Source organism: Phyllostomus discolor, chromosome 7 (genome assembly GCF_004126475.2).
Source record: "Phyllostomus discolor isolate MPI-MPIP mPhyDis1 chromosome 7, mPhyDis1.pri.v3, whole genome shotgun sequence".
Classification (NCBI taxonomy): domain Eukaryota; kingdom Metazoa; phylum Chordata; class Mammalia; order Chiroptera; family Phyllostomidae; genus Phyllostomus; species Phyllostomus discolor.
Window position 1 is genome coordinate 35021642 of NC_040909.2, and position 26985 is coordinate 35048626.

The 26985-nt window shown below is 42.6% G+C and overlaps 1 protein-coding gene and 1 long non-coding RNA gene across 2 annotated transcripts; both read right to left on the reverse strand.

Annotated features, from left to right (window-relative positions):
* Positions 1-338: 338 nt before the first annotated feature.
* LOC114502150 (proline-rich protein 23B-like) lies at positions 339-1770 on the reverse strand. The gene has a single exon (XM_028519010.2). The coding sequence runs from the start codon at positions 1611-1613 to the stop codon at positions 825-827; it is 789 nt and encodes a 262-aa protein (XP_028374811.2). The 5' UTR covers positions 1614-1770; the 3' UTR covers positions 339-824.
* Positions 1771-2147: 377 nt separating this feature from the next.
* Positions 2148-22560, reverse strand: LOC118501853. Its single transcript, XR_004904516.1, has 3 exons — positions 22452-22560; positions 9844-9849; positions 2148-2158 (listed from the first exon to the last, which is right to left on the reverse strand). It is a non-coding gene; the product is annotated as an uncharacterized LOC118501853 (long non-coding RNA).
* Positions 22561-26985: the final 4425 nt, after the last annotated feature.

Consider the following 26985-nt stretch of genomic DNA (forward strand, 5'->3'; position numbering starts at 1 on the left):
AAAAGGGGCTAGAGCCATTATAAAGAAAAGTTCATTCAGAATGGTGAAGTTGTCATAAACTAGCCATGCACACGAAGACCAAAACCCATCAAACAAAAGAAACGCAGTAATTACTCTAATTTGGGAGAAAAGAGGCACAGTGGTAGGTTACTGGAGAAAGAAAGGATTTTTAGAGAAAATTGCTGGTCCTGAGGTTTCAAGCAAAATTAGGGGAAATGGAACTGCTTAAGGGTGACCTATATAGAGAAAACCACCCAAGCAGCCCTCTGAATGTCTAAAAGTACATTGTATTTTTAAATGGCTTTTTAAAAATTTAAACTTATTGGGGTGACATTGGTTAATAAATTATATGTTACAGGTCTGTAATACATTATCTGTATTGTGTGCTCACCATGCAAAGTCAAGTCTCCCATATTTCAAGCAGTATTTCTTTGCTGCTTTGTGACCTTCCTTCCAAATGTTTTGGTTCACTATTGACAGGAAATTCTGCAAAGCAGCCGGCAGAAAAAGAGCGGGCCCTGGCCGGGCGACTCAGTTGGTAGGAGCACGCCGTTCTGTACACCAAAAGGTTGCAGGGTTGGATTCCTATCAGCGTCCACACCTAGGTTGCCGTTAATCCCGTCAGGTGCCAGCCAGAGGCAATCAATCGTTGCTTATCTCTCTCTCAATATCAATAAATCTATCCTTGGGTGATGATTTAGAAAAAAAATTAAAAGAGCATTGTCCATCCTTGGTGATTTTTGTAGGTTGTGCAAAGGACACACAGCTGCTATCAAAATACCTCCTCACGGTCCTGAGCCGGTAGGGAGGGATGGTGGAGCAGTTCACTCCTGGAACAGGCGTCTCCGGGCCTTGCGCGCGGGACCCGGAGGGCGCTGGGGTCGCACGTGCGGACCTGGACTCGGAGAGGGAGGTAGAGGTTGGAGCGGTGAGCTGGGAAACGGCTCCAGAAGGTGGAAGTCCAGGTTGACGTAGGGACCAGGCGAGCGTCTCAATGGACTAGGGGTGGCGGCCTGAGGCGAGGGCTCGCTAATGGGACTGTGCGGGTAGAGGCGGAACTCAGCGACGGAGCCTGACGCGGCGTCCACCCAAGGAGTCAGGAACTCGGGTTCCATGTCTTCGTCGTAGGCCTCTTCTAGGAAGGCGATCTCTGGGACACATGCGCGGAAGAATCCCTGATGGACGGCGACGTCCTCCCCGGGAGAGCGCCAAAGAACGCCGGGTTCCTGGCAGTGAGGCGAGTGGGTCTGCCCTCGTGAGCGTTCGTCTCCAGGGCCCAACAGGGTCTCCGGTACAAGCAATAGGGTGTGCCCCCCGAGAGACACTTGCAGGACCGACGTTGGCTCGGGCTCCAGCACCAGGTCGACGTCGTCCAGAGGCAGCTGCAGAGCACAGCCCGGAGCCAGGACCACCACGGACGTGAGCGTGTCCGCCGCCGGAGGCCCCGCCGGATCCCCCGCCGGATCTTGCAGGCTGGGCGCAGTCCTGGAGTCGGGGCCCGCGGACTCCTCGATTCGGCGGCGCTTGGCGGAGCCAGGACCTTCGGACTGCGGTCCCCACCAGGGCGCAGGATAGGGGCTGGGGCTGAGGAGCCGGCTGGCCATCAGTTCCATGGCGCTGCGGGCGGCGCGCTCTGGGCCGGGCAGAGGGCGAGTGTCACTCAGTGACAGGTCTGGATGACAGGTGAGGCGGGCCGGGGGCGGGTGGGGCTCAGGACCGCGGGTCGCGGGGCGAGTCCTCAGAGCTCGAGGGTCGCCTGCCTGGAGGCCCGCAGTCAGCTTGTGGGAGACCCGCGTCTAATCTTCGAATATCTAGCTCCTCACGCTGATTGTGGCGCGCAGGGCACCGCTGGCGAGGTTGCAAGTGACGCTCCCGGAACCAGTCTCACCTCACGCTAAGCTCCGCCCCCTCAGAGGCTCCGCCCCGTGGGAATCGCGGTATCTTTGCCACCCAATGGCCGCGGCTGTGGTTGGTGGGTCACTGTAAGGAGGCCCCCTGGGGCCGAACAACCCTGACACTCTAGGCCCCACTTCCACTGTCAAGTTCTCGGTCTTCCTTGAGTTGACGTCAGATGCAGAGGACCTTGTTGTAATCGGAAACCGATTATGTCCCACCAGTAGAATACCTTCTCAGGAGACCGACCTGTCCGACCCTCTTCCTGTGAGGCCCCCTTTCGATAGTGACCTGCACTTTCCTTTTGGTTCAATAGTGGGGTACATTTTTGGATGACATCATTATTCCTCAGTTTGCCTAAATTGTAAATTACGAAATAGTAAATTACTAATAGATTGTAAGTTGTAAATTACCTTCCAGCTGTGTCGAAAGGGAAAGAAAGTAATGTCAGAACCGAGGGCGTTAATAGCGGCTTCTGTATGATTAATTTATGACTACACTATATACTATATCATTGCAGTATTACAGTAATTATTATACTACCGTAAACTGAAGAGTTTGACCTGAACAAAGTTGTGAAGTGTACCTGTTTTAAGTCCAATTTACAGATGAACATACCATACAGAAGGATTTTGTCCAGGAGCGGGAGGTAGCAGAGCTTGGTCTGACAAAACAAATTCCACTTAAAATGATGAAGGATCGGGGCTTTTGATCTGAATTTCAGTTTAAAGGTGGGTCTGCATGACTTTTGGCTGCAAAAGGGACGGTGTGGCTCAACTCCTTATCTAGTATAGGAGTGTTAATAGAACATGCAACTCTGATTTTAGAGTATGTAATACTTTCTTATGGTTAGAGGACAACGAAATATTTCCTTCTATCCCTGTCTCTTAACCACGTGACTACCCACATTGTCCCTTTTTACAAAATAGCATACTATACACTTACATTTTTGGGGCTGCATAGTATTCCTTTGATCAGAATTATATTTAAATCAGGCCTCTCTTGGTGGACGCTTAAACTAGTGGTCTGTGACTTGGCGGCATTGACGTTCCTTGGGGAGTTTGTGGAAAACGCAGACTTTTTGCCCATCTGTTAACCACTGAATCAATTCGGTAGTGTGAGGCCTAGGTGTTCTCTGTATGTATTTCCAAACAAAAAAAATTTTTATGCTAAAGTTTAAGATATCTGAATTGATTTTCATTTAGGAGTTGAGGGCTTCAGATTCCAGGTGTGGTTTATGCTTTCTGTCAGTTCCCTGCTTGTAGGTGACAGTTCATAAGGGAACTTAAACTTCTTGGGTGGCATTCAGGATTTTTACCCACACTACTGACCAGCATCTGCTCTTACTGTTGGATTTCGGGTCTTCCTGCCTCCAGGGTGGGAAATTCTCTAGAGGTGGCGCCACCTTGTGTGGGGTACTGGCTGGGAGAACCTGCGTGGACCCTGCTGGCGTGTTGCTGGGGGCTGGCCAGGAACCTGCAGTCCCCACTGGCAAACGTGGATGCTGCTGGAACCTATACTGAGGCTCCCAGGTGATGGGAACAGCTGCTTTGTTCTTTGTGTCTGGGCAGAAGGTGGTCACAGTGGAAGGAGCATGCAGGAAACAGTTACTTTGGCTCTGAAGCATTCTGTCTGCGATCCTTGAACATTCCACATTCAGGGAATAATAAGGGAAACATTTAGGAGAAGGAGGACGGATATGCCATGGTGTAAGGGACAGATTGACGAGCTCAAAGCTGGCTAGGACTCCAGGAGGACCTCTGTGTTCCTGGCCTACCCAAGTAGTGGGGCTGTCTACCGCGGTGGCGCCTCTTTGCTTGGTGCCACCCCATGCCTGCTGCTGGCCTGTGAGCTCCTCATTGTTTTGTGCCCTGTGAATCCTTACTGTGAACTCCCTTTCCAAGGGAATGTGGTCCCAGCCCCAGGACAGAAGCAGTTAGTAAGGGTCCTGGATTAGATGCACCAGATTTTCTTTTCTTGTAAGGTCAGCTTTTTAATTGTGCTGTCATAGCCAAGTCATTTCACCTCTAGGCCTCATTTTCCTTACATTACAATGGGAAGAATGCTGTTTACTGTGCGGGCACTAGTGAGATAAGATATGCAGAATATTTTTTACAACATAGTAAGTGCTTAGTAAATACTAGCTATTTACTGTGTATTATGTTTATAAATGTTTAAAGTCTGTCTCTCCCACTTGACAGTGTCAGCCCTGTTCCCCAGCATCTTAAAGAGTGTCTGTAATGTAGCAGGTGCTTGATGAATTGTAACAAATATCACCATTATCATCATCCTAAAAGGGGATCTAATCTGTTACAAAGTACTCTTCTAGGTGCTTTCATAGCATAATATCTATGATTCAGAAATGACTTGCGAGGCCTTACTTTCACTCTGCCTGATTTTACTTTCCTCCAGGATGCCCAAAGGCTGTCAGGGTGGATTATGAGACCCAACTATGTTTCTTGAATCATTTGAGAGTAAGTTGTATGTATTAGGCCTCTTTATCCCCTAATATTTCAGTATGTATTTCCTAACAATAATATTCTCTTACATGCTTTTAATACAGTTATCAAATTTAGAAAAAATTATTATTGATGCCATAATTTCCAGGGGTGTCCAACCCATGGCCTGTAGTGTTTGTGTATTTAATGTGTGGCCCAAGACAACTCTTTTCCTCCCAGTGGCCCAGAAATACCCAAAGGTTGGACACCACAGTCCATTTTCCAAATTTGTCAGTTTTACCAATAGTATCCTTTATAATCTCTCTCTCTCTCTCTTTATCTATCTATCTCTATGTCTACCTTTTTTTTGCCTATATGATGCAGGTCAGGATTATGTACTGCTTTCAGGTGTCATTTCTCTTTAGTCACCTTTTACCTGGAACAGTTCCTTAGGTAGTTATTTCATAGAGTTTTCCTCAATTAGGGGTTCTTTGATGTTTCTGCATGGTAAGATTAAAATTTTGCATTTTTGGCTTGTAAATAAGTGCTAATAAGTGATCTGTGTCTTTTTCTGTTCATTTGTCCCTTACAGGTGGTGCTAATTTTTTAACTTTATTTTTATTCTTGACACTATTACAGATATCCCCATTTTCCCGCTGTGCCCCCTCCTCCCAGCCCCTGTCACCCCTTACCTCTGGCCATCACCAAACTATATTATCTGTGTCTGTGGGCTATGCATATACATTCTTTGACAAAACCCTTCACCTTCTTTCATCCAGTCTGCCTTCTCCCCTCCCCTCTGACTGCTGTCAGTCTGTTTCATGTATCTATGCCTCTGTTTCTATTTTGTTTTTCAGTTTGTTTTGTACATTAGATTCTACATGTAAGTGAGATCATATGGTATATGTCCTTTTCTCACTGGCTTATTTCACTTAACATAATAATCTCCAGGCCCACCCATGCTGTTGCAAAGGTAAGATTTCCTTATTTTTTATGGCCATATAGTATTCCATTGTGTAAATATACCACAGCTTTTAATTTTTAAAATATTTTATTTATTTATTGTTAGAGAGAGGGGAAAGGAGGGAGAGAGAGGGACAGAAACATCAATGTGTGGTTGCCTCTCACACCTACCCACCCTGCCCTGCTCCACCAGGGACCTGGCCTACAACCCAGGCATGTGTCCTGACTGGGAATCGAACTGGCCACCCCTTGGTTTGCAGGCCAGCACTCAATCCACTGAGCCACACCAGCCAGGGCACCATAGCTTTTTAATCCACTTACCTACTGAAGGGCATTTAGGTTGGTTCCAGATCTTGGCTATTATAAATAATGCTGCTATAAACATAGGGGTGCATATATTCTTTGAAATTGGTGTTTTAGGATTCTTAGGATATATTCCTAGAAGTGGGATTGCTGGGTCACAAGGTGGTTCCATTTTTAATTTTTTGAGGAAACTCCATACTGTTTTCTACAGTGGTTGCACCAGTCTGCATTCTGACCAATAGTGCACAAGGGTTCCCTTTCTTCTACATCCTCACCAGCACTTATTGCTTGATTTATTGAGCGTAGCCATTCTGGCAGGTGTGAGGTGATATTTCATTGTGGTTTTAATTTGCATACCCACCATTTTTATGTACAAATAAAAATAAACTGCCAATTAAAATGTGATATTCTATCAACTGTAAAAGACCCTTCAGTCTTAGAGATGTTAGCTATAAAAATTTGTACCTCAGAGTTAATGATGTAATAATGAAAAATGTTAATTCCCTCCCCACACACATATTTTAAAATAATGTAAGAATGTTGCAAATTTTACAGTAATCAACCCCACTTTGAGGTGAGTTAGGCAGCTTTCACATTTTTGGTGCTCTCTTTTTAGGCACATACACATTAAGGATTGTTATGACTTCTTGGAGAATTGACCCTTTTATTGTTATGTAATACTCTTCTTTTTTAGGGGGGAGGGTGTAAAATAAGGTCATTACTGACCTCCCTTATTTTATTTTTTAATAAACTTTTTCATTTTGAAATAAGTTTAGATTTACAGGAAAGTTACAGGACTAGTACAAAAAATTTCCGTATCTTGAAAACATTATGCTAACTGAAAATAGCTAGTGTAGGTGAAAAAAAAATTTTCCTCAGCTCTCTTAGGGTCCCTGGCTGGATTTGAAAATGAAACTGATCTAACTTATTTTTTCTAAATTGAGATATAATTTGAAATATAACATTGTATTTGTTTTATATATAAAACATAATGATTTGATATATGTATATATTGTGAAATGATCTTTATTATTTACTTATTTATTTAAAAATATTTTATTTATTTATTTTTAGAGAGGGGGAAGGGAGGGAGAGGGGGAGAGAAATATTAATATGTGAGAGATAATATCAATTGGTTGCATTTCACGTACTCCCAACTGGGGACCTGGCCCACAAGCCAGGCATGTGCCTTGACTAGGAATCAAACCGGTGACCCTTTGGTTCACAGTCTGGTGCTCAATCCATTGAGCCACACCAGCCAGGGCTAATCTTTATTTTTAATCAATATCTTAAAAGGTACTTTTTAAAGTATATGATTTGATGTTTTGTTATACATATACATTGTGAAATAATCATCACAGTTGAGCTAATTAACATATCTATCACCTCACAAATTATTATTATTGCAATAAGAACACTTAAAGTCTACTCTCTTGGAAATTTCAAGTCTATAATAACAGTATTGTTGACAACATTCACATCACTATATATTTGATCTCCAGAACCTATTCATCCCGCAGACCTGAAACTTTGTGCCCTTTGTCCGACATCTCCCCATCCTCCCCTTCCTGTAGCCCTTGTGCAGTACTGTCCTTTATCACTGATAATTTTCCTTGTTCCGAAGTGTGTTCTGTCTGGAATTAATGTGGATATTAGCTTTCTTTGATTAATTATAACATGGCATATCTCTGTTCATCCCTTTATTTTTAATCTATATGTCTTTATATTTATGGTGGGTTTCTTGTAGACAACATACAGTTGAATCTTTTTTTTATTAATTCTGACAATTTCTGTCTTTTATTTATTGTATTTAGACCATTATTATTTAAGGTACAGTTGGGTTATTGTCTACCACATTTGCTATGGTTTTACCACATTTGCTATTGTTTTCTATACATTACCTTTGCTCTTTGTTTATATTTTATCTTCCATTATTTTTGCCTTTTGTTGTTTGAATTGAACATTTATGTGTTTATATAATTCAATTTTCTCCTTTCTTAGCTTATCAATTATACTTTTTAAATCTTAAAATTGTTGCCCTAGAGTTTGCAATATACTTTTATGAGCATTCCAAACCCTCTTTCTTTTAATTGTTGTTGCAGTACAATTTTTTATCTTTTACTTCCATCCCAACCTAAACCCTCTTTCAATAGCACTATATTACTTCACAGGTTGTGCAAATACCTTATAACAGTGAGGCATTTGTAATTCCTCCCTTCAGACCCCTGTACCATTGCTGTTATTCATCCCACTTAGATATAAGCTATAATCAGAGAATGTATTATTGGTGTTATACTGAACAAACCATTCTCTATTAGATCAGTTATGAAGAAGAAAATTAAAGTCTTATTTTGCTTTCACTTATTCCTTCTGTTGTTCACATTCTCTTTATGTAGACCCAAGTTTTTACCCTATATCATTTTCCTTCTCTCTGAATGACTTTTAATGTTTCTTATAAGGCAGGTCACTGATAACATATCCCCTCAATTTTTGTTTGTTTGAGAAAATCTTTTAATTTTCCTTCCTTTTTAAAGGACAGTTTCATAGGATACAGAATGCTAGGTTGATGATGTTTTTCTTTCACCACTTTAAGTATTTCACTCTACTCTCTTGTTGCTTGCATGGTTTCTGAGAAGTTGAATGTAATTCCTATTTTTACTTCTCCATACATAAGTTGTCTTTTCCTCTGGCTGCTTTCAATATTTTTTCTCCTCTTTGGTATTCTGCATTTTGAATATGATATGCCAAGGTATAAGTTTTTTCATTTATCTTGCCTGGCATTCTCTGAGCTTCCTGGGTGTATGGGTTTTATGTTTTAAATTAATTTTGGGGAAATTCTCAGTCATTATTACTTAAAATATTTTATGCTTTTTTCCCTTCTCCTTCTGGTATTCTGTTATGTGTATTTTTAAAAATGATTTTGTTGCCCTGGCTGGTGTGGCTCAGTGGACTGAGTGCTGACCTGCAAACCAAAGTATTGCTGGTTTAATTCCCAATTGGGGCATATGCCTGGGTTGCAGGCCAGGTCCCCAGTAGGGGGCGTGTGAGAGGCAACCACACATTGATGTTTCTCTCCCTTTTGTTCTTCCCTCCCCTCTGTCTAAAAAATAAATAAATAAATAAAAATCTTAAAAAAGATTTTGTTTATATATGTTTAGAGAGAGGAAGGGAGGGAGAAAAAAAGTGTGAGAAACATCAATGTGGGAAAGAAACATCGATCAGTTGCTCTTCATTTGCACCCCTACGGGGGATGGAACCCATAACCCAGGCTTGTGCTCTAACCAGGAATTGAACCAGCACCTCTTCACTTTGTAGAACAATGTCCAACCAACTGAGCCACACTGGGCAGGGCTGTTATGTGTATTTTGTACTTTTTGTAGTTATCCCACAGTTCTTGGATATTCTGGGGTTTTTTTCCCCCACTAGTCTCTATGTCTCTCTTCTATTCTATTTGATTTTTAGTTTTGGAAGTTCCTATTGGTAGATCCTCAAGCCCAGGTATTATTTCCTCAGCCATGTCCAGTCTACTCAGGAGCCCATTAAAGGCATTCTGTTTCAGTGTTTTTGATTTCTGCCATTTCTTTTTGATTATTAGAATTCACCCCTCTGCTTACATTACCCATTTGTTTTTGTATGTTGTCTACTCTCTTTTCATTAGATTCCTTAGCATATTAATCATAATTATTTTAAATTCCAGGTGTGCTATGCCAACATCACTACTATGTCTGAGTCTGGTTATGATGCTTGCTCTGTCTCTTCAAGCTACTTTTTGCCTTTTAGTATGCCTGTAATTTTTCATTGGAAGTCAGGCATGATGTATCAGGTAAAAGGAACTACAGTGAATAGACATTTAGTGATGTGGTGGTTAAGCTGTGGGGAAGGGGAAGCATTCTATAGTCCTATGACTATGGTCTCCACTTTTTGTGAACCTGTATCCCCTGCACATGTTTCTCAGTCTCTTCCAGGTGGGATGGGATAGCCAGAGGTGGCCAAGTTGGGCATTTCCCTTTCTCCAGGTTTTTCAAGTTCTGATAAATCTCCAACATGTTAGACTCTGGTAAAATAGCTCCTCTTGAAGTCAGGCCTTGTTAAGGACAGAACGTGCTGGCATATTCTAAAATGGTTACTTTCCTCCTCTCTCTGCTGGAAGCAGAAATGGAATTTTCTCCCATCAGTACTGGTAGAGCTCCTGAAGGTTAAACTCACAAAAATGTGGATTCACTCTCTAGGTTGTGAGTCTCTGTACCTATCTCTCTTTCTAATTTTAGAAGTTTCTCTGTGACTTCACTTCTCTGATGGATCTAAGAAGAGTTGATTTTCAGTTTTTTCAGCTTATTACTTGTTTTTAGATTGGAGTGACAATTTCCAAGCTGGATAGAAGACTGGGTGTCTTTCTATAACATTTTAATGTAAAGCCACATATTTTCCACTTTAGTGCTTTTTTTTTCCTGTGGGTTTGAGTTGTTGTCTAGTGTCATTTCCTTTTACTTAGTGTTCTTATAAGGTAGGTATGACAGGTATAAATTTTCCTAGTCTTTGTCTGTGGGCAAATATCTTCATTTGGCTTTCATTTTTTGCAGGATGGTTTTGCTGGATATAGAATTCTTGGTTGACAAATGTTTTCACTCAGCACTTTGAATACGTCATTTCATTGCCTTCTGGCCTCTATTTATTAATGTGAGCAATTAACTCTTAATTGTATTTGTGTCCCATTGTAAAAATCATTTTTCTCTTGACACTTACAAAATGTTCTCCTTCGGTTTGGTTCTCAAAAGTATGACTGTGATGTATCTAAGATGTAGATTTTTTTAATCTATCCTACTTGAAGTTCATTAAACTTATTTGATGTGGGTTGTTTTTCATCATATTTGAGATGTTATTTTGCCCCCCCCCCCATTTTCTCTCTTTCCTTTTGGGACTTCCATTACATGTATTTTGGTTGGTTTGCTATATATTCTGTAGTGAGCCTCTGTTGATTGCAGTAGAAAAGCTGCTGGTACATAGCCTCCATCATGCTGGCCAAACCTCTATGTCCACCGAATTGGTAAGAGGAGATGGGAGAAACTGTGCCAGAATGCCACAGATACTCATTGTTCTTACCCAAATTTTAAAATCATAAAAATTTTTAAGCTTCTGCATGGCTAAAGAAAACATCAGGAATGAGAAAATATATTTGCCAATGATGTCTCAGACAGGGGTTTGATTTCCAAAATATGTAAAGAACTCACACAACTTGACTCCAGGAAGACAAACAATCCAAATAAAAAATGGGCAAAGGACCTGAACAGACACTTCTCTAAGGAGAACATACAGAGTGCACAGAGACATGAAAGGATGCTCAGCATCACTAGCTATCAGAGAGATGCAAATTAAAACCACAACTAGATATCACTTCACACCAGTCAGAATGGCCATCATAAGCAAATCAACAAACAATAAGTACTGGTGAGGTTGTAGAAAAAAGGGAACCCTTGTGTATTGTTGGTGGGAATGTAGACTGGTGCAGCCACTGTGGAAAACAGTATAGAATTTCCTCAAGAAACTAAAAATGGATTTGCCTTTTGATCCAGCAATTCCACTGCTGGGATTATACCCTAAGAATCCTGAAACACTAAGTCAGAAGAACCTATGCACCCCAATGTTCATAGCAGCACAATTTACAATAGCCAAGTTCTGGAAGTAACCTAGGTGGCCATTAGTAAATGAATGGATAAAAAACTGTGGTACATTTACACAATGGAACACTATGCAGCAGGAAGAAAGAAGGAACTCCTACCCTTTGTGACAGCATGGATGGAACTGGAGAGCATTATGCTAAGTGATTAAGCCAGGCAGTGAAAGACAAGTACAATATGATCTCACCTATAATTGGAACCTAATCAACAAAACAAACAAGCAAGAAAAATAGAACCAGCATCATTGAAATAAAGAACAAACTGACAGTAACCAGAGGGGAGTGGGGAGGGAGATAACAGGGGAAAGAAGGAAAAGGGTCATCAAAGAACATGTATAAAGGGCCCATGGACAAAGCGAAAGGGGGGTAGGATTGAGGGTAGGAGATGACAGTGGGTGGGGTGGGGGAAAGTGGTGGTGTGAAAATGTAGACAACTGTATTTGAACATTGATGAAAAATGATGATTAAAATAAATAATAAAATAAAGTAAAAATTAAAAAAAGACCAATGGACAAAGCCAAAGGGGGAAGAATTGAGGGTGGGAGGTGGAGGTGGGTGGGGTGGGGGGAAGTGGTGGCAGGAAGATGGAGACAACTGTACATGAACAACAATAAAAAACTAAAAAATATATATATTAAAAGTAAAATAATAAAATTTGTTTAGATTGTTGTATGCCTTTTGTCAATTTTTAGAGGGCAATAACTGTTTATGTCAATGTTGTCCAACTTTAAAGGTGCTTTTTCAGGAGATTTGCTGACCTCAGTCAATCATGGCCCTAAGTCTGCTAGCGATATTAGTTTTGGCTGCTTGGCTAAGGTGTTGTCTTTAACCAAGGTGTTTCTTCACTGTGAATTTACTGTTTTTCTTTTGTGATTAAGTATTTTGTATCCAGATACTTGGAGAATATATAAAGGTTCTGTTTCTCATCAAACTCCTTATTTACCATTCATTGATGTTTCCTGACTGATACAATTTTACTATGATGGTAGCAAAATGGTGACTTTTCTACTTGGTATTGTACTGTGAGGAGTTTTCTCTCTCTCCCTGCCTATCCATCCATCCATCCATCCATTATCATCGGTCTATTTCTAGACTACTATGTTCATTAATCTGTGACATATTTATTCCTAAATACCAAACTATTTTTATTATTAACTTTTTGATGTCTGGTAGAGCAAATTTGCTTATTAATCTTCTCTTTCAAAATTGCCTTGACTATTCTGCACATGTTTTCTTCCAGGTGAATTTATAGTCAGTTTATTAACTTCATTTTAAAGCCTATTTTATGATTTTGAGTAGGGTTACACTGAGTTATAGATTTATTTGAGGGCATTAATATCCTTATAATCTCAAATCTTCCTGTCTAAAAATAGTACATCTAACAATTCATTCAGTTTTTCAAAATATAAAAGTATTAAAGCTTTCTCCATATAGGTCTTGTGAATTTCTTTTTAGATTCATTCTTACAGTTTTATTTTACTGTTTTGCTGTTCTTGTGCATAGGCTATTTCCTTTTTCTATTACATTTTCTAATTATTTATTGCAAATGTAAAGGAAAGCTACCCCTTACATTTTTTTCCTTTCCTTTTCCCTTTCCCTGGTCTGACACTAAGTTAGCCCATGGTTGCAGAGTTTTGTAACTGTACTCTGTGGTTATGTGCAGGGGAAGGGTGCTGTTTGGGAGATGTGTCTCTTGTTAGTCTCTGGCTGTAGGAGCTCCCTGTTTTTCCTGGGAGTCTCTAGATCCTCCGAGTTGTCCTTCCTCTTGGTCTCCCTCACTGACCCCTTCTGGGCCAGATGTCACTGTCTGGTATTAGCGGGCAAGAGATGAAGGGGAGGATGACCCATCTGGCTGCTCTTCCTGTGGTCTCCCCAACCATTTACCCAGCTGATTGCCTCAAGATTTCTCTGTTAAGAATTGGGAAGGTCTGAGGTTCTACCTGACTTGCAAGCTCATAAGTGAGCCTGCCACAGTCTCATGTATGCCAGCAGAAGACATGAGACTCCCAGATCAGAGACAAATAACTTTATTACTCAGGGCTCGGAAGTAGCATAAACTTTATTGTCATGTCAGTTCCGTTCACCTCTCACCCTACAAAACTCATGGGGGTGACACAGCTGGCTCAGGTGGGTGCAGCTTGTGCAGTTGGTTGGTGTCATATTAAAGTACTATGTGCTTAAGAAACCCCAGTCTTTCACATTGGGCTTAAACCAATTTGCTCAGCCTTTGTGCCCGAGGGAAACTTTATTTATGTTGTACTGGACAGCAACCACCTTAATCTCTGCTTCTGGAGGGAGTTACTGTCTCTGTTTTCTAAAGCTATTCTCTATTCAAATATTCTTTTTAATATAATTTTTAAAAATTTTTAAAAAGATTTTATTTATTTATTTTTAGAGAGGGGGGAGGGAAGGAGGAAGGGAGGGAGAGAAACATCAGTGTGTGGTTGCCTCTTGCCCGCCCCCCACTGGGGACCCAGCCTGCAGCCCACCTGTGCCCTAACTGGGAATCCAACTGTGGCTCTGGTTCGAAGGCCAGCATTCAATCCACTGAGCCATACCAGCCAGGGCTCTATTCAAACATTCTTGAAAGGATAGTCTGGAACAGAAGCTGTCAGTGCCTCTCTTTATAAGACATGCAGAAATGTGGGAGACCCATGGAGAATTCTTTCCCCATATTTTCCTGCTCTTGTAATCCATTGCCTCTAAGGTTTGAGTAGTCTTGAGGTCCTGCTTGCTTTTATGCACCAAGTGCTTTTGAGATTTTTCTCTTTCAAACCAAATCCCCTCTGTATTATTTTATCTTTCAGGGATTCCTGAAATTTCAGATTGGTAGAGAACACTTTGTCCAATTTTCTAAGGCTTTTAAAGTGGGGGGAATAGTGACTGTGGGTACCAGAAGGGTGATAGTAAGAATTATTATGGGGCCCCAGGAGAGCGTGATCTCAGACATTCCTCCTGTTGCAATCAGTCATTTAGCTGTGTTGCTTGTAGTTCATCCACTTAAGTCCATCCACTTCTTTCTCCAGTGCCATTTATTTATTAAGATCCTCGTTATGATCTCTCCCTAGAATTACTCCACTGGAACATCAACTCCATGAGGGCAGGAATTTGTGTTGGGTTTGTTCATTCTTTCCTTACTGCCTAGAACAGTACCTGGAGATTTATTTATTAAGTGAATGATTTTTTAAAATCCTCACCTCAGCTTATTTTTCATTGCTTTGAGAGAGAGAGGTAGGGAGAGAGAAACATTGATGCAAGACAGAAGCATTGATTGGTTGCCTCCCATGCGCACCCGGACCAGGGATTGTTTGTGCTTGGACTGGAGATGGAACCCGCAGTCTAGGCATGTGCCCTGACCAGGCTCTGACCTGCAACCTTTTGGTTATGTGGTGACACTCCAAGCACCTGAGCCACACTGGCCAGGGCTTAAATGAATGATTTTTATGTTTTAATGGCAACTTCATTGACATATACAGCTGACATTTGAACGGTGCAGGGGTTAAGGATGTCAATGACCCTGGCAGTCAAAATCTGCTGGCTTTCTACCTAGGCAGATGGAAAATGCAGTTGACCCTTGAACAATGCTGGCCCAGTTCAAACCCACATTGTTCAGGGGTAACCTGTAATTCACATATCATAAAGTCCACTTATTTGTACATTAATCACCACTATCTAATTACAGAACATTTTTATCTTTCTGCAGAAATCCCCATTCCTGTTAGCAGTCACTCCACATTCCCTCCTCTCTGAGCCCCTTGCAATCACCCATCTACTTTCTGTCTATGGATTTGCCTCTTCTGGACATTCATCTAAATTGGATCCTACAATATGTGTGCTTTTGTGATGGGCTCCTTTCACTCAGCATTGTGTTTTCAACTTCATCCATGTTGTAGCATGTATTCACATTTAATGATTTTTTACAGCTGAATAATACTTTATTGTATGACATACCACATTTTGTTTACCACTTATTAGCTGATGCACATTTGAATTGTTCTTACCTTTTGCCATTGTGAATAGTGCTACTATGAACATTTGTGTAGAGGTTTCTGAGTGAAAATACGCTTTCAATCTCTTGGGTGGAATGGAGTGAAATTACTGAACTATATGGCAACTCTATGTTTAACTTTTTGAAGGCCTGCCAAACTGTTTTTCAAAGTGGCGTCATTTCACATTTTCACCAGCCATGTCTGAGGGTTCCAATAACTTCACATTCTCACCCACACTTATCGTCTGTCTTCTTGATTCTAGCCATCCTGGTAGGTCTGAAATGGAATCGCATTATGGTTTTGATTTGCATTTCCCTAGTGACTAATGATGTTGAGCAGGTTTTCTTGTGCTTATCGTTCATTTATATATCTTATTTAGAGAAATATCTATGGAAACTCTTTATCCAGTTTTTATGGGGTTATTATTTGTCTTTTTATTGGTAAGTTGTAAGGTTCTTTTTATATTCTCAATGAGTCTGTTATTAGATATATGATTTGCAAATATTTTCTTCCATTCTGTCTTTTCATTTTCTTCAAGTTGTCATTTGGAGCAAAAAAATTTAATGTTTTTACTTCAAAAAAGTTTAATTTCCCTATTTTTTATTTTATTGCTTGTATTTTTTAGTGTTATATCTAAATTGAATAAACATTTAAATAGTTTCTTTTTTATGTTTAAAAGTTGTCAGTAAATATTTTGAAAACACAATCTGAAATACTTCAACTTTTCCAGCTGTTTATTTTAAAATTTTAATATCCTTTTTTTTCTTTTCAGTTTTAAAAGTAAACTTGAAATGTAGCTTGTATAAATTTAAGGTGTACAGTGTGTTACTTTGACACATTTATATATTGTGATATGGTTGCTGTTTTAAGGATATTTACCACATTACAACAGTACAATATTATTGCCTCTGGAATAGTTTCTTTACTCCTCCTCACCCGACCCCCCTCCCTGCCTGTCTGCATATGCCTTTTCCATTAAAACTGAAATGAGCATTTTAAAGAGAAAATTTATCAGTGGCTTCCTGTTTTAAATCTTGAGTTGGCTTTCAGTGGACTACTGTTGCTTTCAGGCTAGAAGGTTCTCAGTGATTTGGACTTTGTCCTTTGTACTGGTGCCCTGCTTCTAGCCCTTATTGGATCAATGACTCTTGCTCATTTTCCCTCTTTCTCTTTTCCTTTCTCATCAGTGCCTATTGCTCTATGCACTTGAAATAGAGTAACATTGTGGAGAGATGAAATTACATAGGACTCTGACAGCATGAAAAAATATCTTCAAAATGGGTTTTGTGTAATAGAAATAATATTCAGTCCTGGAAATCCCAAGTGTGTGCTAATAAGGAATGAGTTTATTTCAAAGGCTAAAGCTGCTTTAGATGGTGATCCGAATGACTCCTTATCAACTTGAATGCCTTTTCCTGTGCAGTGTGCAGTTACTCTCAGGGTGAACACTTCTGAACTCCCTGGGAGAGCTGAAGGCATCTCTGGTTTCAGTATAATTTAATTTAAGCAACGCTGTCATAGCATCTGCAGCCTGAAGCTGTTTCCCACCCAGATATCACAGTTCAGGGTAGACATGGAGGAGGCAGGGAGCGGGATTACGTCCTGATTCTTTCTCCTTGGGAGGTGGGGGTATGGGAGGAGGGAATTAAGAGCATGTACTTTATGTGTGGTAAGGTGCTAGCTGCTTTCCATATATTACAGCATTTAATTTTCACAACAGTTTAGTCAGGTAGGTATTGTACCTATTTATACAGGAGCCTGTCTAAGTTGCTTACCCAGATCCTGCTCTCTTTGACCACTAGTTGCTCCATCTGAGAGCAAGAGAGCATGAGAAATGCTCCCATCTTGGCCCCACACTCCTATAGCCCAAGGTACTATCATAAATGTGGACTTACAGATGTGAGGAAAGTTGGCCACGTCGGGGGTCCTCTCCTGCAGCTGACTTCTAGGGCTTCTCTCTACCATCCTGGAATGTTTCTCTGTCCAGCCCTTGGTACTCATGTCTGCTTTGTGATGCTGGCCTGCCCTGTCACCCAGTGTCTGTATCTCTTTCTGGCTTCCCTGGAGCTCTGGGGGGCCTGTTGTGGGTCCAGCCCCATGGGATTTCTGGCGGGTTTGTAGGAGGGTCTCTGCCACCATTCCCTCAACAAGTCCTTGGTTTTGGTGAGTCTGCTGTGTGGGAGGTGCTGGGGTATGGTGGTAAAGACAAAAAACATGGTGTCTGCCCTCATGGAGTGTACATTCTTTTGTGGAGACCATTGACCAACAAGTGAACAAATATAAGTAGTGTCATTACACATTTTGAGAGAAGCAAGGAATGAAACACTTGGAGGACTATGCTCTTGATTAAGTGGTTGAGGACAGATCTCCCAGCTTAGGTGAGAGAGGGTCAGGGTTCAGCTGGAGTTCCTTGGTTAGGAGTGGTACAAAGGTTTTTGAAGACAGAAGGAGCTTGGTGTGTTTAGAAACTGAGAGAAGACTTGTGTGGGGAGTGGGAAGAATGCAAGATGAGTGGGCAGGGGCCAGGTCACATGCAGTCTGTTAGCAAAGGAAGGGTGTTGGGTTTTTTTTCAAGGTGTGTAGAAAGTTGAAGCATCTCAAGCAGGGGAGTGTGTGATCAGAGTTGTTCCTAAGGCATCCGCCTGGTCCTGTACAGATATGGAGGCTGTGTTGGAAGAAGCAGTACAAGTGGTTCAGAGGAGATAAAACAGTGACTGGGACCAGGTTATGGAGAGGTGGAGGGTCTGAGAGAAGTTCAGGAGGTGGGCCATTCGGAACGTGCTGTTGGGTTTGATGGAAATGGCAGGAATGAAGGAGGAAAAGCAGGTCTGGACAGGTGGATGGGGAAGCAGTCTTTTTCCTTCAGATTGCCCGGTTCCCTGGCGTCCCCTCACATTCCTATCCTATCTACTCATCCACAAATTAGCTGTATTGATAAGTATTAAATTGCCCTCCTTCCTACTGGCCATGGACAGCCACCTCCACAGCCCAAGCTTTGGGAATTTCAGGTCCCCCCGGCTAGTGATCCAGCTTGGCTAAAGCATGGCAAGCTCCTTGTCTATGTAGCTTGGCTGAGGCAAGGTTTATGTTTTTCTGTTAGAGGAAATTTACATCAAGAAACTGGAGAGAATGGGAGAGAAATTACCTTATCAACAGCAACAACAACAAAAATGATGAAACTTTTGCAAAGAAAGTTTTCAGAATGCAGATTCTTTATGTAATTAGAATTCGACAAAACATCCACTGAACCCCCTACACCTGGGCTGGTTGCCGGAATCAAGGATGAATTCCCAGATGATCCTGGCTTTGGGAAATGCCAGGCTAGTGGGGGAGACTGAGGAGAAGTCAGCCTCATGGTCAGACTCTCTTAGGAGTGGAATGGGGGGAGCCCAGATGAGGTGGGTATTGAGAGAGATCATCTTGTTCTGTGTGACACAGAGCCAGGCCCTGGCACTTCCAGCCTACAGTAGATTTACTAGTCAGACTGTCAAAAAGCCAAAAATCTCAGGTAATGGAGGCTTAACTTGAGCTTTGCCCAGTCTATGCCAGCTCAGTACTTATCTTCCTGGTTATTCTGGACTGGCAGGACTCCTGATTTTGTTGGGGCCTGGAGGGATGACCAAAGACTTGCTGGCTGGTGGCCTCCCTAAGCAATGTGAGTCCTCAGGCTGGATCCTCCTTGTCAGAACTACTGTGGAGGCTCACTGTGAGTGGAGATAGGGACAGTAGTGCCCTGGCCTGGTCATTCAGTCTGAGGGACTTGACCTAGGTCCACAGAACTCTGGGGTGAGTGTAGGCCCAGGGGATTGTCCTGAACTCTGGAGCAAGCTCCCAAGTAAGGTGGGCCACTAGGTGGGCAGCAGGTGAAAGGTTTGTTTACCCAGGGCCCTGGGGCAAGGGGAGATGGGAACCTCTGCTGGAACGTTAGAACCAGCACCCTCTATCATGGCAGTAACAATGGCCATCTGCCCCAGTTTCCTAGGAAAACCCTCACTTCCTATAGTTAGCTGCATCTGCAGAGAAAAATGTATTAAATTCAAATCCTAAATCTGGTACTTGGCTATGTAGCTTCCTTCAAGTTCCTTTCTCTTTCTGAGTCCCTGTTTTCACTCCCATACAGTGAGAGGATGGATCTAGATCGATCATTGAGTAGCATTTCATTTGTAGCATCTACATTTCATGTAGAGCTCACTTCAGAGCCCACCTTCCCTTCTGGGCTTTCCCCTCATCTCCCCTTCCCATCTGCCCTTAAATCCCCACCCATCTAAGGGGCCTCAAGGGCCAGGCTCTTCCCTGGTTCTACCCCAGGAGGCAGCTTGGTCTCCTGAAACAGCGTCTCTAGGATAAGCAGACTCTTTCTGCTGGTTCTGATCACATCTCATGGCGTAATGTTGATGTGTATGTGGAGAGACCCCCTTTTCTAGGGGTGAGGTGTTCCTTCACCCCCTTTAGTGAGGAACAAGGTGGCCTAGAGGGCCTGATATCCACACATGTTTTTTTTAATCTCTTCTCTGTTTTCCTGTATTTTTTTTTGACAGTGTCTAGATTGTGGGTTTGGTGGCTGTACAGATTCATGTCCTGATCCCTGCTCTGCTTCTTCTTGGCTTTATGATCTTTCCAGAACAATTCATTGAGAAGATTGTCTTTCTCTATTCCATTACCTTGGCATCTTTGTCAGAATCAATTGGCTATATGTATGTGCATCTATCTCTGGACTTTCTATCCTGCTCCATTGGTCTATATCTATATGGCAATGCCATTCTGCCTTGACTACTCTAGTTTCCTAGTAAGTCTTGAAACCAGGGAGCATAAGCCTTTCAGCTTTGTTCATCTTTTTCAGAGTTATTTGGCTATTTTAGGTTATTCTGTATTTTTATATAAATTTTAGAATCAGCTTGGCAAATTAATTTCTAAAAATCCTGCTGGGATTTTAATTGGGATTTTGTTGACTCTGAAAACCAATTTGGGAACAATTCCTATTTTAACAATATTGAGACTTCCAAGCCATGAACATGGGATACCTCTTCATTTATTTAGGTCTTAGCTTCTATTTTTTTTTTTTTAGTAAATATTGTCTGTAAGTTTTTGGTTTTGCTAACTAAACACTTTCTGTTTTGATGTAGAGATCTGGGAAGATTAAAAAGCTATGCTATCACCTTGCTGCCATCTTCCCCAAATTTCTTTTACTAATTTCTTGAGAAAATTGCTTAATTCATTAAGTTTTTTATTATAAATGTAGGCATTTGTGGCTATAAATTTTCCTCTAAGTACTGTGTTAGCTGCATCTGGTAAATTCTGCTATGTAATATTTTTGTTATCACTCAGGTCAAATTGATATTAGTTTGTTCTTAGGACTTCTTTGATCCACCAGTTATTTCGAAATACATTCCAGAATTTCCAAACATGGAAGTATTTTTTAGGGTTTGTTGTTGTTACTGATTTTAACTTAATTGCTTATAGTTGGAGGACATATATGATTTCAATACTTTTCTTTAAAAATTAAAAAAAATCCTCATCCAAGGATATGTTTTCTGATGAGAGAGAAGGAGAGGGAGAAACATTGATGTGAGAGGGAAACATTGGTTGGTTGCCATCTCTTCATACCATGACTGGGAGTTGAACATTCAGCCAAGATATGTGCCCTGACTGGGGATGGAACCTTCAACCTTTTAGGGTATAGGATGGTGCTCCAACCAACTGAGCCACCTGGCTAGAGCTCAGTGCTTTTCAATTTGTTAAGACTTGTTTCATGGTTAGGTATATGAATTTTGTCATTGTTTTGTGTGTACTTGAAAAAAATTTGATTCTGTGGGTGTTGTCCATTAGTTAAATGTTGTCAAAATATTCTTTATCCTTACTGATTTTTTATTTGTTTCTTTAAACAGCTACTGATTATTAAAGCTCTCATTTTGAGACTTTATTTCCTTTCTTATAGATTTGCCCATGTCTACTTGATATGTTTTAAGGGCATATTATTATCTACATACACATTTATAATTATTTTATTTTCCTGATGAACAGAACCTTTTGTCACCATGAACTGGCTATCCTATTTTCTAGTAATGCTTTTTGCTTTAAAGTTTTCACTGACTAATAATAGCATAGCTACACTGTTTCTTTAGTTTATTGATTGCATGGTATATCTTTTTCTATCCTTTTACTTATAACCTTTCTATCTTAGTATGTCTGGGCTGCTATAGCAAAATACCATAAACTGGCTGGCTTATAAACAATGGAAATGCAATTTTCACAGTTCTGGAGTCTGGGAAGTTCAAGGTCATGGCACCGGCAGATTAGGTGTTTGGTGAGGGCCTGCATCCTCATTGATGGCCATCTTGTAACTGTAACCTCACATGGTGGAAGGGACAGGGGATCTCTGTGGGGTCTCTTTCATGAGGGCACTAATCATCTCCCACAGGCCCCACCCCCTACTATCATTACCTTTTAACATATAATTTTAAGAGGACCCAAACATTCAGACCATAGCACCTTTCTATATACTTATGTTTTATATCTTTCTCTTTTTAATTAGATATGTTTAAGTCAAAATATTTCTGATAATTTTTTGTTGGGGTTTTTAAGTTGGAACATTTAGTCCCTTTACATTCAATGTATTTAAATGTGCCATTTTACTATATGCTTGCTATTGGTCCCATGTGAAGTTTCTTTTCTTTTTCTTGTCTTCCACTTTTGGATATTTTTTTGGAGGGGTACCAAAGTACTTTATTTGAAGGAATGGTATAAACAAAAGAACATAAGTGGATGATTTATTACAAGTTATAGAAAAAGTAAAGGTAACTCCAACATGTGGGTACCTCTCTAGTGACCAGGGAAGTACCCCCCAAACCCCTGGCTGTGGGACACCAGCCTAAGGCTTAGTTCTTTTCATTGTCTCCCAGGGAGTGCTTGTTAAAGAGATACCAATTCCATGCCAATTTCAGGGGTCCCCAACCTGTGCAAGTTGGTTGCAGGGTCACCCAATTCTTTGATGGATTTCATCTGCTCATCCAGGTAGTGAGACTTAATGGAGTCACACAAATGAGGGTCATTTTTGTAAGTGGCCAATTTATGCAAGTCCAGTAGTAGCTGATTCACACTTTCTTCCAAGTAATGTATACTCCATGGCATTCAGCCCATTATCCCAGTCATCAAGGTCTGGTTTCTTGGTATCCTCAAGGAAGATTCAGCCACCTCATTGGTTCTGCAGCTTCATCAGTTTCTCAGCATGTTCCCTCTCCTTATGAGATTGGTGAAGAAAATATTGGCAAAGTTCTTCAAAGCTATATCATTGTGGTCAAAGCAATAAGGCATGCCCTGTGGAGATGGTCTGATTGGTTTTTCCAAATGCTCACTCACCCCTGCACTTGTGGTCAGTGTGGAGGCTGGAGCTGAGCTGATTTGAGGAGCTGCCCTGGCCACTGCCACATGAATGGGCATAGAGGCAGAACATCTTTTTACTCTGACCCTTGCACAGCAGGAGTGGGCATGTCAGTGAACAATCAACCTTTTGCAGTTGCTTGGGGCCAGAACAAACCAGCTATTTTGAGTGCATCCCTGGGCTCTCCAATGCAAGCAGAGTCAGTTATTATGTAGAGGACCCGGTCCATTTCTAGAATCACCCCATTGTCACAGTAGCTTTGGACTCGGAGGTGATTTGCCTTGTAGAAAACAGGCTGATGGGGAGGGATGGGTGGGTGGGCTGGGATGGGGGTAAAGGACAGAAAACTTTACTTGAACAATGATTAAAATAAAATAAAAAAATAAAAACAAAACAGGCTGGGTCTTGCGTCTGCCACAAGCTCCCACGGCCTCCTGTGCTTCCTTCTCTCACAGTGCTGATTCTCCCATGCTGCCATCATCAGGCAAACCTTTATGTCTTCCTTCAAGCTGTGGACTCCTGGGGGCACAGACCAAGTCATAGACATCCCAATATGGGGTCAGGAAATGGGCAAATAAATGTTTCTTGAATGGAGTAAGTGCTAGTTGAGCTCTGATCCTGTGTGTTAAAGATCTTTTGCATTCCTAGTCTGGTCTCATCTATCTGAGCAGCCTTCCTTGACCACTCCTATCCCTGTGATCCTGGAGTCAGCACTATCTGGCCCTCTGTCTCTTTAAGCCTAGGCTTTTCATAGTTTTTGTTGCCTTAGCTTGTGTGTGGCTATCAAGGCCTCTCTGGCCCCAGCCCAGTCTTGTGGCCCTTTCCAGTCTAACTCACTTGCTTTTGAAACTCCATTTATCTAAAGCCAGACTCGTCATGGCCCTCTTCATCTTTTTACCAGCCAGCTAGTAGACTGGCCACTCTTGGCAGTGTCTATCTTGGTTGGACAAGCTGGGGTTGGGCTGGGGGATGCATGTGGCCCACACCATAGCAGCCCAGACCCAGCAGAAACTGTGCTGGCCGAGTCTTGCTGAGGGGAGCAGGGAGTGGGCAGACTCAATGGTCTGTATCTCTAACTCACAGCCTCAGCACATGGCTCAGGGCTGTTCACTTGACTGTCTCCTGTCATCAGCCTGAGCTCTGTGGAAGCAGGGTGCTCTCACCTCATTTACAGCTAGATGTTCAGTGCTTAGCAAACAGCCATCAGGCAACAGCCAGCAACAGCCAGCAACCTAAGAACTGTGGCAGCGAGGTTGATTCCTGTTCGGGTGGGCTGCAGTTTCCTGAAGACCCAGACTGCTGTAGGGCAGAAGAATCTGCTTTTTGACTATGTCCACCTGAGCGTAAGCAGTCGGAGGCCCAGCTTGATCCATTGGGCCTGGGCCTGGGAAGGTTTTAGAGTGGCAGCTGTTGTTCAGGAAAACCTCATTGCTTGTACATTGCACCAGTTCTCAACCTGCACAGCATTTGCTGGGAGCACAGAGGATTAACAGTGGAGCTGCCCACATTGCTCACCTCCCCTCTCTGGCCCCCCATGCAGAGCTCTCATAATGGAACATAGCAAGTGTGGCAGAAGCCTTGGCTGTCTTCTCATGGACACTACCCCTTTGGCCCTGAGAGTGTTGTCCTAGAACTGTTAATTTCTGCCTGCCACCTGCAGGGAGAGGAAGGGAGTGCCTGCCCTACCCCTGGATGGACTGCCTCCCCAGACAGTTTTGCTGTGCCCTCACCATCATCCCACCCCCAGCCAGGTCCTGGGAAGTTTTTTGTGGGGAACTTCCCAAGCGCTGGCAGCCACCCTGGGTAGTTCTCTCATGACAGAATGCCTCCAAGGTAGACCTGGGTGGACCTGGAAGAGGATCAGTCCACTCAGGGCTGAGGATTTGTTGTAATCCTCTGCCAGGGGATTTGGATGGAGAGGGATGGTAAGGTGTAGCAAATGGGTCAGAACGGTGAGGGCTTGAACCTGGGCTTCGGGTGACTGGGGCACATTCCACTTGGAGCCTCAGTTTCCTCACTTTAGACTCTCTATCCTGAGAACATGGAGGTATTTTAAGTCCTGTACTGCTCTGTCCCAAAGTGGAGTGCGGGTGAACTGCCACATGCTCCCTGGGCTCAGAGGCCAATGTATAAGGCTGGGAAGGGGGGTTCCTCCTGGGTTAATGGGGGGCCCATTTCTGAGTCCCTGCAGCCAGACTGTGTACTGTTCTCAGGGTGGGCATGGTCTGCTATGTGAGTCCTGCTTGGAAGATGCAGGAGTGGCCTGGCCCAGGGCAGATTGGTAGGCGCTCTGTGAGCACCCACTGTCGTACTGGCTCCTGCTGGGACCTCCCTGACTCCAGGAGCTACAGGTGAAATCTAGAAACAAAAGGGGATCCCAGTGATGTTAATACAAACATTTATCATCGACTTGCATCTATTGAGCACCTTCTGTGTGCAGCAGGCGGAGATAGGGGTATAGCTACGAAAGCTATGAACTGTATCAAGTAGTTGGGAGGGGAAGGAGGTGCAGAGGGATTCAAAGCTGGGGAGGAGGTATGGGTGGAAGGTGGGTATAAGCATGTTGGCAGTCCTCAGAAGCTGATGTCCATGGGGGAATTTGGGAGGGGATGAAAATCTAGAATGTGCAAGGTCAGGAGGGTGCTTGCCGTGACCCAAGGACCAGGTGAAGAGAGTTGGCCTAGGCTGGCAACAGTGAGAAAGGAAGGTGAGAGGGAGGCCAGGAATCTGAGAATAGGAAACTGGTCATGGTCACTTGAGCAGAGAGGAGCAAGGTGAGGACAACCAGAAAGAAAACTCCCACATGTTGTGTCTGGGTGTTGGGAGAGGGGCAGAGCTGACAGGACCAGGTGGGCAGCCCTCAAGTGAGAGGGTAAGACAGAAGGTGCTGAGAGTGCTTGCCCATGGACTAGTGGGCATCTGGTTCACATCAGTGCCACTCACAGGGATGTGGAGGGGTGGGGAGGATGGGGAGGCAGTGTAGGGCCACGTGGGCTTTGGTCCAGCCTTACCACACCACTCTTAGCTGCGGGACCTCAGGAGCACTCCCTAACATTTCTGAGCCTGACTAAAACCTATCAGCTCCTTCCATGAGCTGACCTTGAGATGGTAATGACAACTGCTGCAGTCCAGTTCACCAAAAGAGGGCAGATTGAAAGGAACCACAGATGAATGGATAAGAAATTATGGCATAAATATAATAGAATATCATTCAGCCTTAGAAAAGAAGGAGAACTTGCTATTTGCAATAACACAGATGATCCTAAGTGAAATAAGCCAGTAACAGAAAGAAAAATTTTGTGTGATCTCACTATTATGTGGAATCTAAAAAAAGGTCAAATTCACAAAAGCAGAAAGCAGAACAGGGGTTACCAGGGCAGGGAAGCAGAGGAAATGGGAAGCTGCTAGTCAAGGGGCACGAAGGGGCAGTTACGTAGGACGAGTAAGTGCAGCATTCTAAGGTGCCTCATGATGACAGTAGTTAATGATACTGTACCGAGTACCGGAAATTTGCCCATGAACTAGGTTTCAGGTGCTTTGACCATGCCACAGGCACAAATGTAACTGCGTGAGGAGATGATATATTAACTAGCTCGACTATGGTAATCATTTCACTGTAAACATGTATATCAGATCATCATGTTGTACACCTTAAATATACACAATTATTATTTGAAAAAGAAAAGAAAAAAGAAAGAAGCCATGACCAGACTGAGAGCAGACTGAGCAGTCCCATTTTATAGGCTGGAGAACTGAGGCCTTTGAAAGGCCTCCCTTACCCGGCTGGCCCACTGTGCTTGGCCCTGCCTATGGATCTTCATGTCATGCGGCTGGCAGTGCCTGGCGGCCTTGTGGTGGCTCCTCCCACTCCGTATCATCTGTTGACATATAAATGTCCTCTTAAAGAAAATATTTTCATTTTTTATAACGGCATTCTTGGGCCTACTTAATCATATTTTTCTTTGTCTTTCTTTGTCTTTGAAAACAAGCTCCTGTGTGGTTTTCTATCTTCTTGCTGCTCTTCTAAGGACATTCTAGAACTATCTGGCACTTAAGGCCTTTCCATTGTGTCACTGCCATCTGGCTACTCTAGGGGGGCTGAGGGTGGGCAGGTGCTGAGCCCCTCTCACACTACACTTGATACTTTACATCCAGGGATCTCCTGCCAACCTCACTTCCACTCTGGGAGAAAGATGTTACCTCATTTTGCAGAAGAAACTGATGATCAGAGAGGTTAAGTATCCTGCCTAAGGTTGCACAGCCTTAAGTGGTAAATAAAGCCAAGGCTTGAAATGGGATTCAAGCCAATGTGATTTCCAAGTCAGGGATTATTCTGTTAATAAATCT